We start from the raw sequence: 15,758 nt of genomic DNA, 5'->3' as shown, positions 1-15,758 counted from the left end.
CGTAATACTAGCGGCCTGTAAAGAGAGGGTAGCTATAACGATAGCTTTTCCCTAATCTATAGTTAGTCTATTCCTTAGGTAGTAAGTTAGGTTTAAATACTATGAGGTAGTAATAAGTAATATCTTTATATAAGAAATTATTAAAAATAATACTCTTAAAACTAATTACTTAGTATTACTTAGATTAATTAGTAAAGATCTAGACTACCTAGCTATTAAAATACCTCCTCTTTAAATATATATTTATTTCTTTATTATAGACTTTTAATTAACTTGGTTAATTATTTAATTATATTCCTTATAATTATTCTAGTTAAACCTTAATCTCTTTAGTCGCCCGCATGGTTATGTGACCCCGCGTCTTAACTAGGCTGCCTCTAGTAAGGTATTGTAAGCGATGCCGCTGTGCAGCGGTGCGCATTTTTGTAAAAGGAATTCCGTGCAGTTATATACTAGAATATACTAGACGATCGGCCTGAGAAAGAGGCTCACGACATCACATTTAAGAGATTGTCTGGTAGTGAAGGATAGCCACCTTGCTACAGAGGCGGAGACAAAACTCATGTGAGCAATTACTGGAAGCAGACGAGGTTACTACGTACAATGCATGGCGATTACCCAAAAAGAAGAGCATTGCGTCTACTCATTTACGTCAAATTTGATTCTTATGCTATATAGCCGCCGAGCTTATAACAAGAGGCAGGTAGCCTGGTCACGGCACAAACACCCGGAGAAGCGTACCACTCTCGATGCTTTCCGAGGACAAATCTGGTCTATTGAGACGGTCAAGGCTTGATTTGAGTACTTGTACACGACTCAGGCCTCATCACGGGCCAACAAGGCCCGACGAGTGCGGCACTTGGGCGGTGCAGAAGTGCGGCGTGGCGCACCGCAAGCAAATCCCCACTGGCCGGAATAGGCATGTCACAGTCGTCTGCATGGCGCTGGGGTGTGACGAACAAGCCAAGATCCTGGGGCGCAGAAACCGCAGACACTCTTCTTTTTGCCCAAGAAGTTCCAGCGTCTTTTGTAGCCCGGAGACAACGACACTATATCGAGGTGTGGTGGTCGGCCGACAAAGAGACTGCAGCGAGGCGGAAGCCACGTTCCCCAACACAGCGGGCGGGGGTTCAAAGAAGACGAACTGCAGCTGCCACAAGAAGTAAGTGATGGGGAGGGAAGAAAGCCTCCATGTGGGCCGCAGAAACCTGGGGTCCAGCGATCGTCAACACCAGTTGAGCGGAGTTGCGAGTCTGTAATGGTCGATGGCGAATACGCGGCACGTTAGAGGGGACTTGGCGGACGCCGCCGAGGCTTTGAGTTGGCGGGCTATGGAGGGCATCCTTTCATCCATGTAATAGGCTGTGAGGGCCGGCCTTATTTTGTCGAGGCTGCTTTGCTCGAATGTCTACCATTATGGTGTACCAACAAGACGCCACGTCTCGTGACGTCGGGCTGAAGCAACAGGAATAATGCGTGTCTATCGAAACACGAGCGCACTGGGCTGAACGAGATGTATATTTGGCAGGCGGGCAATCACAGGGCGGGGTTTGAAGAGATGCAGCATCGCAAACAGTTTTTGTTGGGTGATGGAGTGCAGCAGGAAATTGCGATAGCAGTATTGATGGCGGGGGGGCGCCGGGATGAATAGGTAGGGTCGGAAGAATTGTCTCGAGCAAAAAGGGCTGATAGGCTTTGCTGGTCGGTGTCGTTGATTTGTCGATGGTGAGGAGGGATTGCTGTTCGAAGGAAGAAGTCAGGCCCCCAGCAAGCCGCGCTATCTGATTAGGTGGCGCCCAGCATTCTATATCGTGTGCCTACCAACGCTGATGCTGGGCCGCCTAGTCTGTCTTGGAGAAGCACGAGGCGAAATAAAGAAAAAGATTAAGAAGCGTCTGGCCTCCTCTTTCTTTTCTTCTTTTTTTGTATTTGAAGTAGTTTGCATTGAGATATCAGAAGCGCTTTCTTCTTGTTGGCGCGTCTCTGTTTGCGACACCTATTCTTTGCGCCCCTACATCATCAGTTTTGCACCTCTTTTGACTGGTTTACTTTTTGTACCCCGGCGCCGCCGCCGACGCCGCCTTTACTCTCGACTTACGACACGCATTTATCAGTTGGCAGTTCACTAATTGAACCCGAGGTTATTTGTTACTGCAACTCCGGCTAGCAACTCCGGCTGAAGCCTGATTTCGCGCATCGCCAGGTGTCTGTGCGAGCCGTTCTTGAAGCGCGCCGCACACCCTACTGGGGCAAGTTGGGGTCCATCAGCCCGGTCAGTATCGGAGAAGAAAGAACACAATCGGACTTGTCGTCTCTGAGATGGTTGGATGAGCGGAAGGCGAGGAGCAGCGATATATAACATACACATTGAAACACTGCAGAGAGATTGACGCAGCATCGACACCTGCTACGACACCTGCTACGACACCTGCTACGACAGAACTCGATACGACGGTGTCATGCGCTGTTGAAAATCCGGCGGAATTCGCAAGACATCTGCGCCGTTGGTTCATCGATGCGACGCTTGGTCGGACGATTAGGCGACATTCTCAGGATACGTGGTCAGCCCCAGCATCCACTTCTCGACTCGACAAGACCACAACAGCAACTCGGCCGCAGTCATCTTGCAACCCGATCCGACCATTCCTTGTCCCTGGTCTTGTTTTCTCCGGGCCTGGATAGAGATCCCCACCCCCTGCAAAAGAGACGAGAGAGGGCAGAAAAAAGAGGGCAGCGGGGGTATTTGTGCGGCTGCAATCGGACAATTTTTCAGCGGCCAGTTACCACTCCGGAACCGCACCTGCACCGCGCTGGAACCGCTACATTAAGAGAGCCAAGCTTTTTGGGCGCTGTGGCATTTGTGGTCCCCTGTGGCCTGTGTGATCCGCTGTGATCCGCTGTGGCTCCAACACGTTTGCCACTGTGAACGGCCCTGTATTATCTGGTCTTCAACTTATCTGCCCTCCATTCATTGCACTGCAATTGCCCCTTTAGCGGGCCTGCAGTACCCCCTCCCCCGAAGCCCCCGCTCACGTCGCCCCCATCTCCCAACCCAAGCATCAACGGCCCGCTGTAAATACAGCAGTCACAGCGCCCGCCATGTACACTCCAATGATGACCCCCTCGATCCTTGGCCGAGGTATGCTGCCATATATTCCAAATTCGCTGCCGCCATCATCGCGCCGCATAAAGACATCCTCCGACGCCGACGGCGAATCCCTCTCACAGTCCACCTCCAAGAGCTCCGAAGCCTTGAGCGACGGTGAGCCATCATCGCCGACTTGTCAGCACGCGCCGTTGAAGTCGGTCCGCCCCGCACAAGCCGCTGCCGTGGGTCCTGACCTCGACCACTACCAACACCACCATCACCAACGCCGCACTCAACGCAGGAGCAAAAAGCAACACCACGACGAGGAAGCAGCTACTCGTTGCAGCAGTGGTAGCATCAACAGCTATAGCAACATCAATCACATCAATCATACCGGCCGCTGCACAGACACGCTGGTAGCGGCGTCACCGTCAACTGGAGCCGTCTCCTCCTCGCACGCTAAATCCACCCCACCTCGTCCGCAACATAACAACCACCACCACCACCAACACACTCAAAAGGCTTGCCTGTCCGCCTCCTCTCCTCCCTTGCTGCCCGCCTCTTCTCCCAAGCACGTCGCGCACCACGGCGCCTTGAAGCGTGCCTCGCACTCTTTCATATCCCGTGGCAAGCACAACCACCACCACAATCACCAACCCGACAGCCATCATCCTCTGACGCCCGACTCCAAGCATGCCCATGCCCATGTCCGGCACAGTTCCTCTTGGTCGCCCCGGTCCCCCGCCGCAGCGTACATGAATGGCGCCGCGTCGCCTTCCGCCCACGACATTTCTTCACGCTCTGCCGCTGCCTCCGCCATGTCCTCGTCGGCCGACACCTCGTCCAGCTCCCGCGAGAACCTCCTAACATCTAAACCCTTTGTTCTCCGCAATGGCCGAGCCTACCTCAACGACACAAGCCTACCCTACCCGCTTCCTGCTGACCTGACCGAGCTGCACCGCCAATCCATGCGCACTCTGCTGCTCATCCAGGTCTTTGGCGGGCCCGTCTGCTCCCCCGTCTTCTCCAAACGGCCGCCCCGTCGCGTTCTTGAAGTTGGCTGCGGCTCCGGCTTCTGGTCCATGATGTGCCATCGCTATTTCAAATCCCGCGGCCATGGTAACATTTCCTTTACCGGCGTCGACATTGCCCCGCTCGCCCCGAACACCGGCAACACGACCACTGTTGGTGCAGCAGGGGGTTCCCCCGCTGACGCCGCCAAGCCCGATCCCGAAATGAATTGGCACTTCCTCAGCCACGACCTGCGCCAACTGCCCTGGCCCATGGACAGCGAGCAGTTTGACCTCGTCATGGTCAAGGACATGAGTCTGGTTATGACCAACTTTGAGCACCAGCACTTTGTCGACGAGTACATTCGCCTCCTTCGGCCAGGCGGCGTCCTCGAGATCTGGGATTCAGACCACCTCATCCGCATGCTGCGCCCGCACGTCCCCGAAGCCCATCTCGACGACGCGGAGGACCAGGAGGCCGCCGCCAGCCTCGGTGCCTACGTCATGAACGCCAACACGCCGCTCTCGGCGCCCCTCAACATCTTTCTCGTCGAGTACAATCAGTGGCTTTCGCGCGCCCTAGAGGCGCGCGACCTCTCCGCCGTGCCCTGCACCCTCATCGGCCCGGCGCTGCTCCAGGAGTCGGAGACGCTGACCGACGTGCGCTCGCGGCGCCTGGCCATTCCTCTCAGCGAAGTGCGCTGGGAGCGGGAGGGCGTCGGCGGCGTCGTCGTCACCAGAGACGGCAGCAGCTCTTCAAAGGACAAGGACGCTCCCGCGCCGCCCAGGGCAGAAAGCCGCGTACTGTCGCCCGGCCAGGAGGCGCTTCGTCAGACGGCGCTGCTCACCGTCGTGCAGCAGGTCCAGGCTCTCGAGCCCATTTTGCGCGAGGTCTCGGGCAAGAGCCAGGACGAGTGGGACGTTTGGATGGGCAAGATGATGGGGGATCTGATGAGCGACAGCGGCACGAGCTGGGGAGAGTGTTTAGAAGTGGGCGCGTGGTCTGCTACGAAGCGGAGTTGATGAGTAGCTGAACCAAGGCGCGTCAAGCTGCGTCAGCTGCGTCAGCGGCTGTTCATATTACAGGATTATGAATTGTATGGAACTAGAACTGTTTTGTATAAGCATCTCAGCAATGATCCATGTCGTGTTTTTCTTTAATCTAGTCATGAAGCTATCAAATGCAAAAGTAAAATTTCTTCTATTTTATTATGATGCGTCGAGATACATGAAATAGCTGATAGATCGTTTATGCGCCTGGTACATAGCGTTTTCGCAATGTGCGATATCGTTTTAAATAATATCTACACAATAGTTGGTTAGTATGCTGCCCCGTGGTTGACGTGAGTATGGCATCATACAAAGCTTCAATTTCTGAATTGTTTGTTAGCCTCTTGTTTTTTTTTTCCCCCCAAACCCTTCACAGGCTCCCCCCTAGAAAAACGCACCTTTTTTCACGTACTCGGCATGCTTGATGCCCTGCCGAATCTTGTCCTCGTCGCGCTCGCCCGCCTTGGCCATGAAGGCCTTGTGCAGACGCGGCTGGAAGTAGCTGTACCCTAGAGGGTACTCGCGTCCCAGGTACAGCAGCTCTGTAGAGAGAGAGGGGGAGGGGGTTAGTAGGGCAAATGGAGGAAAAGGGAAGGGAAAGAATTGACCTTTGTATATGGATATTACTTGGTGGCGGAGAGAAGGTGGCATGGCGGTGGTTAAGTGGTGAGGGAAGAGGCAGAAGAAGGAGAAGAAGAAGAAGAAGTAGAGAGAGATGTGTGCATCATGGGTTGAGTTGTGAACTTGTGAGAAGGCGAATGTGGAGATGGCATCGACAACCGGCGCTAGAGATCCGCAGCGGTCAATGGGATGTGCCAATGCTATGTATTCAAGAGAAAAAGAGAATAACTTAAAAAGGTGCTTAATTTCCTAGGCTTGGTACTGAGAAATATTGCAAAGAAATCAATCCAAAGAAATGAAATTTTTGTTCACTTATTATGAAAGGGGAAATTTTCAAAGATGGACAAAAGTTTGACAACACAATTAGCAACGGTGGAGTTGTCACGCTGGCTACTGGCTTTCTGCTCGCCCACCACATCGCGCCCTTCTTCAACCACACGGCTTTCTGGAAGCTTACAACGCGCCAGCGTACAAAATTTTCAAGCTACAGCTGGATTCCTCGTTGATTATCATGCCGAGATTAGCGCCTGGCCCTTTGCCAATTTAGTGAAGCAGTACAGGAGCCTTATTATTATACCTGACAACATGGTGCTAGACAAGTGCTCTTTACATGCGTAAGGGATGTTCTACCCAATGAAAAATTTGAACTCTGCTGACTCAATCGTATTATAATAATCAAAATGTTCACTCATCGTCCACATTATGTGTAAACACGCGGGTTGAGCCACATCTTTCCTCAATCTCTGCATGAATCGTAGGTTGAGCTACGACCGCGCCATCCGCCAAACATGGGCCTCGCCCACTCTGCTGCACCAAGCCGGCGCATGCCTATTCTCCTCTGCTCTCTCCAGCCTCATTCAATGAGGAATCAGCTGATGATGTCCTGTGTCAGCTGCCGAGCCTCTGTTATTGCCGCGTCCGGTATGTGGTGAACAAATAAGCGTTCACTCTCGGAGTAGCGATATATCTTGCCAGGCAGGATTTTCAGCCCCAGACTCTCTATAAGAGGCCGCGCTTTACGCCAAGTAAAGCCCTTGCCAGAGATAGTGGCCAGGTGGATCACCACAATCGTGACCGTATGTCCTTCTCGTAGAAATCGGCTCGCGATCTCGTAGGCATGATCTTCGTTTTCATAAGTCGAAAGCAATGGCGACGAGTCTTCGTTGTTCCAGTGCTTCTCCAGGCACCGTTTTACTTCCTCTTTTGAGGAGCGCTTTAGTTCCAGGTCGATCTCATCTTTCCCAGCAGCCGTAATTCCTTCTCCCGGCTTTGCGACGTCTTGATAGCCCCCAGGGCTTACATAGAACACATCGACGTTGTACTCGGACCTCCCCATAATGAAGCCGGATGGCGTTCTAGAGACCTAGTGTGCTTGGTGATAGTTTCTAGAAAAGTGTTGTGTTTGGTGAGAGCTTCATGAAGTGAGGGGTACGCACGCGTCCACCGCGCTGCCTTAATATCTGCAGCAGAACAGCACGTGATTATCAGCAGCCACTGAGTTAACTTGCCAATTATTGAATTACTGCAACGCGGCCATTCGTCACGCTGACATGCAGAATCGTTGAGAGCGAGAAACCCACCAGCTCTATCACTCCATCACTGACAGCCCAAGTTCCTTGCTAGGGCGCAGAGAATCCAGGAACAAGCATATCGCTAGGTTTAAAAAGCAGCTGTAGCTCATCACTGGAAAGAGCTTCTTGTCTTGATGTGACCTCGTAATATAGTAAATGTAAAATGTGGCAGCGACAGCTTTCGGTGTTGAAAGTATTAGTGGTACCTACCGATAGGCGTGAGGGGCATCTACGTTTATAGTAGCTTTACCCAGTCAAGTTGGGCATTTTCAATCTAAGAAAAAAAAACTGCGTGGATTTGAACAGTAGTGCAATAGAATAAGTTAGTAGCACATGCACATAGCTCTATAAGATCGGTGTCAGCTGCTGAACTCGTTCCTGCGGTTACAGGAGTTTAGATGGCAGCAGTCTCTGATCCTGCTGGGAATCGAAATCAGTTCTCCTGAGGACCGTGAGTAAAAGGAATTCGGAGCATATAAATGTGGTTAGCGTAGAGAAGCCTAGCTGAAAAACGAGGCTCAATTTATATACGGGCAATTACCAGCAACGAAGTATAGGCGAAAGACTCGGCGAGGTTGGAACTTGGTGGTGCTGTGTCACAGTGCCTCTTTGCGCAACGCTCGCCACCAGGTCGATTTTTGATGCGCTGAAGCTACCATGGCCAGATTATATGATTTCATATGCTATAAAAAATACAAACTCAGTGCTGAAAGCAATCTTTTGATTGGAAATTTTCCGTCTGGCTCTTTCATAAAATGCTGCTCATTATTACCGAGGGATCCCCCCATCCAAAAGTACGCTGACAGAGCCACCCCACGTTACTGGCCCAGCCTGCCCCACCTTGACACATCCCGCCATACTCCAACAGACGGTCATTGCAGAAGAAAAAAAAAGGTTGAAACAAAAAATTCTGGCCACCAATATTCTGGTCACCACCAACACCGCACATACTATCATGGCTACCGCTACAGTCACTGTAACGGCCGCCGCCACGGCCAAGAAGAAGGCCGTCGACCTTGCCCCCGAGAGCGAGCGCTACCTGCGCTGCTGCGCCGACGTCGCCAACACCCTCATCGAGGACCACGAGGCCAGCAAGAATGGCCGTCCCAGTCGCGACATCAACCTCAACAGCTTGCGCAACAAGCTGGCCAAAAAGCACAAGCTGACCAACATTCCGCCTCTCACCGCCATCATCGCCGCTATCCCCGAACACTACAAGAAATACATCCTCCACAAGCTCATCGCCAAGCCCATCCGTATGTCGCATTCTGACAGGGCTCTGTTACCCATGTGCGTACAGCTAATATCATCGCAGGTACCTCGTCCGGCATTGCCGTCGTCGCCGTCATGTGCAAGCCTCACCGCTGTCCTCACATTGCCTACACGGGCAATATTTGCGTCTACTGCCCCGGCGGCCCCGACTCCGACTTTGAGTACAGCACGCAGTCCTATACCGGCTACGAGCCCACCTCGATGCGAGCCATCCGCGCGCGATACGACCCCTTTGAGCAGGCTCGCGGCCGTGTCGACCAGCTCAAGTCGCTAGGCCACTCGGTCGACAAGGTCGAGTACATCATCATGGGCGGTACCTTTATGTCGCTGCCCGAGTCGTACCGCGAGGACTTCATCTCGCAGCTGCACAACGCCCTCAGCGGTTACCAGACGTCCAACGTCGACGAGGCCGTCGAGGCCGCCGAGATGAGCAATGTCAAATGCGTCGGCATCACCATTGAGACGCGCCCGGACTACTGCCTGCAGCCGCACCTGTCCGACATGCTGCGCTACGGCTGCACGCGTCTAGAGGTGGGCGTGCAGTCGCTATACGAGGACGTCGCCCGCGACACCAACAGAGGTCACACTGTTGCCGCCGTCGCCGAGACGTTTTGTCTGTCAAAGGACGCGGGCTTCAAGGTCGTCAGCCACATGATGCCTGATTTGCCCAATGTGGGCATGGAGCGCGATCTCGACCAATTCAGAGAATACTTTGAAAACCCTGCATTCCGAACTGACGGTCTCAAAATATACCCTACCCTTGTCATCCGCGGTACCGGTCTCTACGAGCTGTGGCGGACCGGCCGCTACCAAAATTACACACCAAACGGCCTCATCGATCTGGTCGCACGCATCCTCGCGCTCATCCCGCCCTGGACGCGCATCTACCGCGTGCAGCGTGATATCCCCATGCCTCTCGTGACGTCGGGCGTCGAGAATGGCAACCTCCGCGAGCTGGCTCTCGCCCGCATGAAGGACTTTGGCACCACGTGTCGCGACGTCCGCACCCGCGAAGTCGGCGTCAACGAGGTCAAGAACAAGATCCGCCCCAACCAGATTGAGCTTGTACGCCGTGACTACGCCGCCAACGGCGGCTGGGAGACGTTTCTGGCCTACGAGGACCCCAAGCAGGATATCCTCGTCGGTCTGCTGCGCCTCCGCAAGTGCACCGAAAAGTACACGTTTCGCCCAGAGCTCACAGCGCAGCCCACGAGCATGATTCGTGAGCTGCACGTCTACGGTACCGCTGTGCCTGTCCACGCACGCGATCCCCGCAAGTTTCAGCATCAGGGCTTCGGCACGCTGCTCATGGAGGAGGCCGAGCGCATCGCCCGCGACGAGCACGGCAGCGACAAGATTAGCGTCATTTCGGGCGTCGGCGTGCGCAACTACTACAGGAAGCTGGGTTACTGGCTCGACGGCCCGTACATGAGCAAGTGGCTTGATGGACGTCCAGGGCCGGCTGAAGAATAAATTGCGGATTGGGCTTCAAAAAAAAAATAGAATCGGGGTTGGCGTTTGGGATGCAGGCTACAGCGCCAACGCATGCATGGAATTCATTATGACACATTCAATGAAAACATATAATCTCTTTTTGCTCACAGACTGCTAGTTTGTTCACTGTTTTCTATCTATTCGGACTTGTCAACATCATCCTACTGGTACCGGCCTCCTACCCCGCGTACCGGGTAGCGGCGCCGGTGCGGAGTCACCTCAGATTTGCTTTTATCCGTCGATCGCTCACTTTGTACCTTTTCCAGGCGCGGACCATCTAACTGCTTCTTTCCAAAGCACCGGATCTAGATTGCGCTTGATCTCCTTGCTGAGTGAACTGAGACAGTCATGACTCGAAAAACTCTTATACCTCCTGTCCAGCATCCTCCACAGCCCCCGATGCAAGCTCCGCCTACGACGACGACGACGCCGCCTCCGATTCGTCAAGACGGTATCCCGGCGAAAACTTGTTAAGCCCTGGACTCTTCCTCCGCAAAAAAAAAAAAAAAACGTATGTCCTACACAACGCCAATGTTGTCGACGCCGCCAATGGCAGCATCGTCCCCCGCCAGACCGTTGTGCTGCGCGACGGGCTGATTGACTCTGTCCAGCCCACGCGCAGCTACACCCACCGCATCCTCCCAGCGTCGGCCGAGGACCACGCCGTCGCCGACGTGGCCGACAGCTACGGGACGTACGTGACGGCGCACGCGTACACGCCGCGGGCGATTCGGCACGCAGTGGACAATGGCGTCGGCGGCATCGAGCACAGCAACCTGCTCGACGCGGACACGGCGCGGTACATGGCAGCGCGCAAACGTCTGGCTGACGCCGACGCTCATCACCTACCAGGCCATGGGCGAGCACCACGTACAGCGCGTTTCTGCCGCCGGGCGAAACCAGGCCAAGAACCAGCAGGTGCTCGCGCGCGGCGTCGCGGCGCTGCGGGGTGGCGCACGACGCGGGCGTGAGTGACCATTTACCACGGCTCGGACCTGCTCGGGCCGCTGCAGGGCGGGAGCAGTCGCGGCGAGTTTAGCCTGCGCAAAGACGGCGGCGGGCCTCCCGGAGCGACGTGGTGCTCAGGGGCGCAAACGGTACACGCGGCGCGCATGCTCGGGCAGGAGCACGTGCTGGGGCAGGTCAGGGCCGGGTTCGCGGCGGACGTGCTGGTGCTCAAGGGGAGCCCGCTCGAGAACGTGGGGATTTTGGACGAGCCGGAGAGGAGCGCGCTGGTGGTGGTGAAGAATGGGAGGGTGTATGCAAGTCGCTGGAGTAAGATGGCCGAGGATGTGAAGCCGCGAGGCGTAATGATTGAGTAACTGCCGAGCGGTGGATGGCGTATCTTGAATGAGGTGGTGGGTTGCATGATTGCCGTGTCACAGGGGTTGGTGTCAAGGTCCGAGGTTGAGGAAAATGCGAAGCGAGGCGTGCTGAGCAAGAAGAAATTGTATTTCCTTTATCTATTGATGCCAGTTCTGTATATACGTGATTCGACTTGAGCTACATCCTATGTTTACTGTAAAATTTACTTGAGCAACAGCGGTTTTCTATCTAAACATGTGCTTATAAGCACACGGCTGCTGCTTCCATTCCAACCTCTCTTCTAAGATATTTTCACTGTCCACTTTCAATACAATGATCAAGACTGAGTTGACTTTGCATTTTTATTCATCCAACCTGTTTCCACGCTCATTCGTACAAGTAGCAAGGCGATGAGCGGTTCTGCTCTATATGTGATTCACAAGAGCCAACAAAATGACTATCACAGGGTTACGGAAGGTGCTTTCGGGTACGACGAAAGCAGCGTCCCATTGTGTCAGATTGCTTCTCTTGCTTGTCGCAGCTAGCTTGCCTTGCTAGTCTGCGGTCTGCTCATTGTTCTCAGCGATCCTTGCATGTGGCCTCACAAGAATTAGAGACTACTCGCAATACCGCTGCAAGTCTCACTTGCAGCATTTGCCATGATCTTGATGCTATACCCTTTCCTATTTCGGCTTGATGGTGGCTAACCCCGGCCGATCCCCCGATGCATCTCTGAAACGTCGGTATCGGGTACGACGAAAGTCTCACATATCCTATCGAGCCATGATGGCTGCGACGGCCAAGGGTCTCGTCGATGAGACATTGTCTAGAATCAGTCGATAAGAATGGCCAGCCTCGTCCCAACTCGTCGAGGCCAAGTTTCATGTAGTCTAAGCTGCACAAGTTGGCCCGCCAATAGGAATCGCGGCGCACCCGAGTTCAGCTCCGGCGCGTCTTAGTCGGCTCCATCAACTACACCCATTCCGTAAGTCAGTCAGGGCCAGATGCGGCGTAGCCTTCGAGGCCCGGCTTGCAGCGAGCTGAACAGCCAGCTGAACAGCCACCCAGCGCCTAGTGCCGCATCTAGTTGGCGGCGACAACTCTCGTCGTCTACTGCGTCTGCAGGCGCGACTGCACGAGCCAACTTTGCCTTTTGAATCTCGTCGTCTTGATAGAAGTTGGTTTCTTGTTCTGTCCCTTGCTTCTTATGCCAAGAGCGGGGTGAGGGGTCGCAATATTCCTCGCCTCGGCATATGTCGGCGGATTCAGCACGACCCTCCCCCCCCTCCGCAAGGACCGACGGGTCAAAGTATAGGTAGGTGGTCAGCAAGGAAAAAAGCCACGGCAGTTGTAAACGAGAGCGGGTTTAGGGTCGAAACCGTACGACGTTGAACTTTTAGTCTGCTCTCATTCGACCTTGCCAGGGGATACAAAAAATTAGGCGCCATTGTAGCGCCATGTGCCGGCCAATTGTCGGATCTCACTCCTACAATGTCATCAGCCCGTTTACTCCTCAACGCCGTTGACGTCGACGCCCGACCAGCAGTCCTGCCCGGCCCATCTCACCTGGCCTCTGCGCATCTTCCTATATCCTTTCTCATTATCATCGGCGTCTGCATCGGCCTTTGTTGATGCGTCAAGGCGGGCGAGCGAGCCACCCCGAAAATGGTCGGCATCCCCACCAGATCAGTCTCATGCCTGACCTGCCGCCGGAGAAAGAAAAAGGTAGGAGCGTTTCCCAAATGCTCGGACCAAGTTTGAAGCTCCTTCTTTTCTAACTACTCTTGATTATTTTCCGCGCGAATCAGTGTGATAAGACTGCGCCTGCGTGCCTCAAGTGCGAGAAAGCCGGTATAGAATGTGAGGGGTATACCGAAGGCCTGGTCTGGGTCAACCGGACCGTGGACAACCGCCCCAAGCTGCAAGTCCGACTACGACAGCAACAGCAACAGCAGCAGCAGCAGCAGAAGCAGTCGGGCTTGGTACAGCGTGAGCAGCAACTTCAATATGACTCCTCCAGCACGGGCGATAGCCCCGAGTCGGCGTGGCTGGCCGACCGCTCCCCCGACATCTTGCTACCAGTGCACCTGGCCCGCTCGGCGCGCGAGCAGCTCTACATGGGCTACTTTGGCGCAACTATGCTCGCGGCAGGGACGACGGTGCCCTCGGATGCAGCCATGAGCTTTGCGTCGATGGGCTGGACCAAGTACATTAGCCCGCTTTACGACACAGACCCGACCGTCCGGTGCGCCGCCATGGCCACGTCGAGCGCCATCATCGCCACGCTGCACAACGACAAGCAACTACAGGTCAAGGGCATTCAAGCCTACAACAACTCCGTCATGGAAATGGTCAAAGGGCTGCAGAGGACGGATTGGTATAAACGCGATGGATTACTGACGGCCGCCCGCATAATGGCCACGTTTGAGGTGACGGCGCAACGCCTGCTAGGTTCAAAGCAAGCATATACTAACAACTTGTGCAGTTGTTATTCATTTCCAAAGACAAAGACACACCCGAGCCTTTAGCTTGGCGGGGCCATAACCAAGGACAACAAGCCATCTTCTTGGCGCGCGGCCCCGTGGCGTTTGCTTCAGGCCCGGCGCATCAATTATACTCTGATGCGCGCATCAACATGGTATGTGCTCCGGAACCCATCCAGGAGTAACAGGCTGACAGACAACATCAGGTCATGCTGTCGATGGGCCAACGAAAACGCTCCCCCTTTGCTAGCCCTGCATGGGATAAGATCCCGTGGAAGAAGCACCCCAAAGCCGTCAAAGACCAGCTCATCGATCTAATGCAAGACATCCCCGAGATCCTCGAATACGTGGAAGAGTTCAAAGCCTCTGCCGATCCGCAGCGACGGCAGGACCTTGAGGCGCTCATCATGAGCCGCTCCAGCGAGGTGCGCGCAGATCTCGACGCTTGGGCGGCCGACCGCGGCGACAGCCTGCAGCGCTTCGACTGCTTTGCCAACACGGGCCCGATCGAGCCGCCGAGAAACGACGCCGAGTTTGCGTTTCACCACATGACGACGATATACTGGTTCACGTGCGGCATGCTCTCGTGCATCAGGAGCTTCTTCAGCTCGCGGCAGGGCGAGGAGCGAATACCGCGACGACCACCGGGATGGTACGCGACGTACGGGGGTGCGGCGGCCGGCACGCCCACCTCGACAACGACGACGACGACCAACTCCCCCAGCCACGACGACAGTACCAACTCGCCCTCCTCGGCGTCGACAACCTCGACGGCCGCCAGCGTGTCTGCCTCGGAGCACTATCTATGGGAGTCGGCCATGAACGCCACGCGCGAGGTCTACGCCATGGGCTTCTTCTTCACCCCCGACGCGGGCGTCGCCCACTCGGCGGCGGGGCTCATGTCGCTGGCCGTGATCTTGCGCTACTACCTGCACCCGGCCGCCTTTTGCCTCCTAGGCACCGAGGTTGAGATTCTACAGGGCCTGTACGCCACCCCGATCCTGGGCATCCCCATCGGCCAGCTGCTGCGGCGCATCCTGGGCGGCCACCTGCCGCCGCTCGTGGCGAATGTTGACGGCCCGCGGGTCAGTCATGGCCTGGGGTGGTTCTAGAAAAGGCTATCAGGGGCAGATTCTTATTCTTTCGGGGGTGTTTGGAGCGTGGCGTTTTATGAGACTTTGACATTTTTATGATGAATGTATACCAAACTGTGCTTTTTGCTTTTCTCTTTCTTTTTTTTGGCATGATCATCTTTTTGTTTCGCCCACATACATGCCTCGTGCATACATATTGCTTGGAGACGCGCCTTCATGACATGATTCGGAATACTTGGAATACTTGGAAATAGAAACTGTCTTTTTGCTGAAACACATTATAAATCTAAATTACTAAATCGACCCCTCAGTTGCGTCTTTCGTAATCTATTTGACAAAGTGCAACAGCCTCGCGCTACTGCACTTCGAGGCACCGGGGGGTTGTAGTCAAAGGGGGACATGACATCTCGGACACTAGTTATGGCAGCGGAAGCCCGGAATCTCCATCCCAACTTTAAAAGTCCTTTGATCCATCTCCACAAATACAGCGGGTTAACGCGCCACAGGATGTCATATTGTATGTAGTACCGCAAGCCTTGACGTGATTTGGCCGTCAACGATGAACTGTCGACTGTCGACTGTCGACCTTTGTTCAGTTTCCGCAGCATTACCCCAGTTGTCCAGCTCCCATGATCAGTGAGTGGCTTGACAATCCGGAGCTTTTTTCCCGGCTCACATCCTAATCCTACGCTAATGGCTGCGTGCCCAACTACGTTGCTACGTAAGGCATTAGGCGGGGAGTCAGGCCGTCCACGCCTGATTGGCCCTTT

At 54.5% G+C, this 15,758-nt stretch overlaps 4 protein-coding genes across 4 annotated transcripts; 3 read left to right on the top strand and 1 right to left on the bottom strand.

The window, feature by feature from the left end:
• Positions 1-3,099: 3,099 nt before the first annotated feature.
• BBA_07102 (methyltransferase domain-containing protein) lies at positions 3,100-5,121 on the top strand (the record flags this gene model as incomplete). Its single annotated transcript, XM_008602199.1, has 1 exon — positions 3,100-5,121. One exon carries the CDS (start codon positions 3,100-3,102, stop codon positions 5,119-5,121), a length of 2,022 nt encoding a protein of 673 aa, XP_008600421.1.
• Positions 5,122-6,637: 1,516 nt separating this feature from the next.
• BBA_07101 (uncharacterized protein) lies at positions 6,638-7,105 on the bottom strand (the record flags this gene model as incomplete). Its single annotated transcript, XM_008602198.1, has 1 exon — positions 6,638-7,105. The coding sequence occupies one exon, from the start codon at positions 7,103-7,105 to the stop codon at positions 6,638-6,640; it is 468 nt and encodes a 155-aa protein (XP_008600420.1).
• A 1,190-nt stretch (positions 7,106-8,295) lies between these two features.
• BBA_07100 (ELP3 family histone acetyltransferase) lies at positions 8,296-10,085 on the top strand (the record flags this gene model as incomplete). The annotated part of the gene is made up of 2 exons (XM_008602197.1): positions 8,296-8,596; positions 8,656-10,085. 2 exons carry the CDS (start codon positions 8,296-8,298, stop codon positions 10,083-10,085), a joined length of 1,731 nt encoding a protein of 576 aa, XP_008600419.1.
• Positions 10,086-13,076: 2,991 nt separating this feature from the next.
• Positions 13,077-15,006, top strand: BBA_07099 (C6 zinc finger domain-containing protein; the record flags this gene model as incomplete). The annotated part of the gene is made up of 4 exons (XM_008602196.1): positions 13,077-13,136; positions 13,220-13,840; positions 13,897-14,049; positions 14,101-15,006. 4 exons carry the CDS (start codon positions 13,077-13,079, stop codon positions 15,004-15,006), a joined length of 1,740 nt encoding a protein of 579 aa, XP_008600418.1.
• Between the last annotated feature and the right edge of the window lie 752 nt (positions 15,007-15,758).

The sequence above is a fragment of the Beauveria bassiana genome (assembly GCF_000280675.1).
Source record: "Beauveria bassiana ARSEF 2860 unplaced genomic scaffold BBA_S00022, whole genome shotgun sequence".
NCBI classification, from domain to species: domain Eukaryota; kingdom Fungi; phylum Ascomycota; class Sordariomycetes; order Hypocreales; family Cordycipitaceae; genus Beauveria; species Beauveria bassiana.
This window is presented reverse-complemented; position numbering and strand designations above follow the sequence as displayed.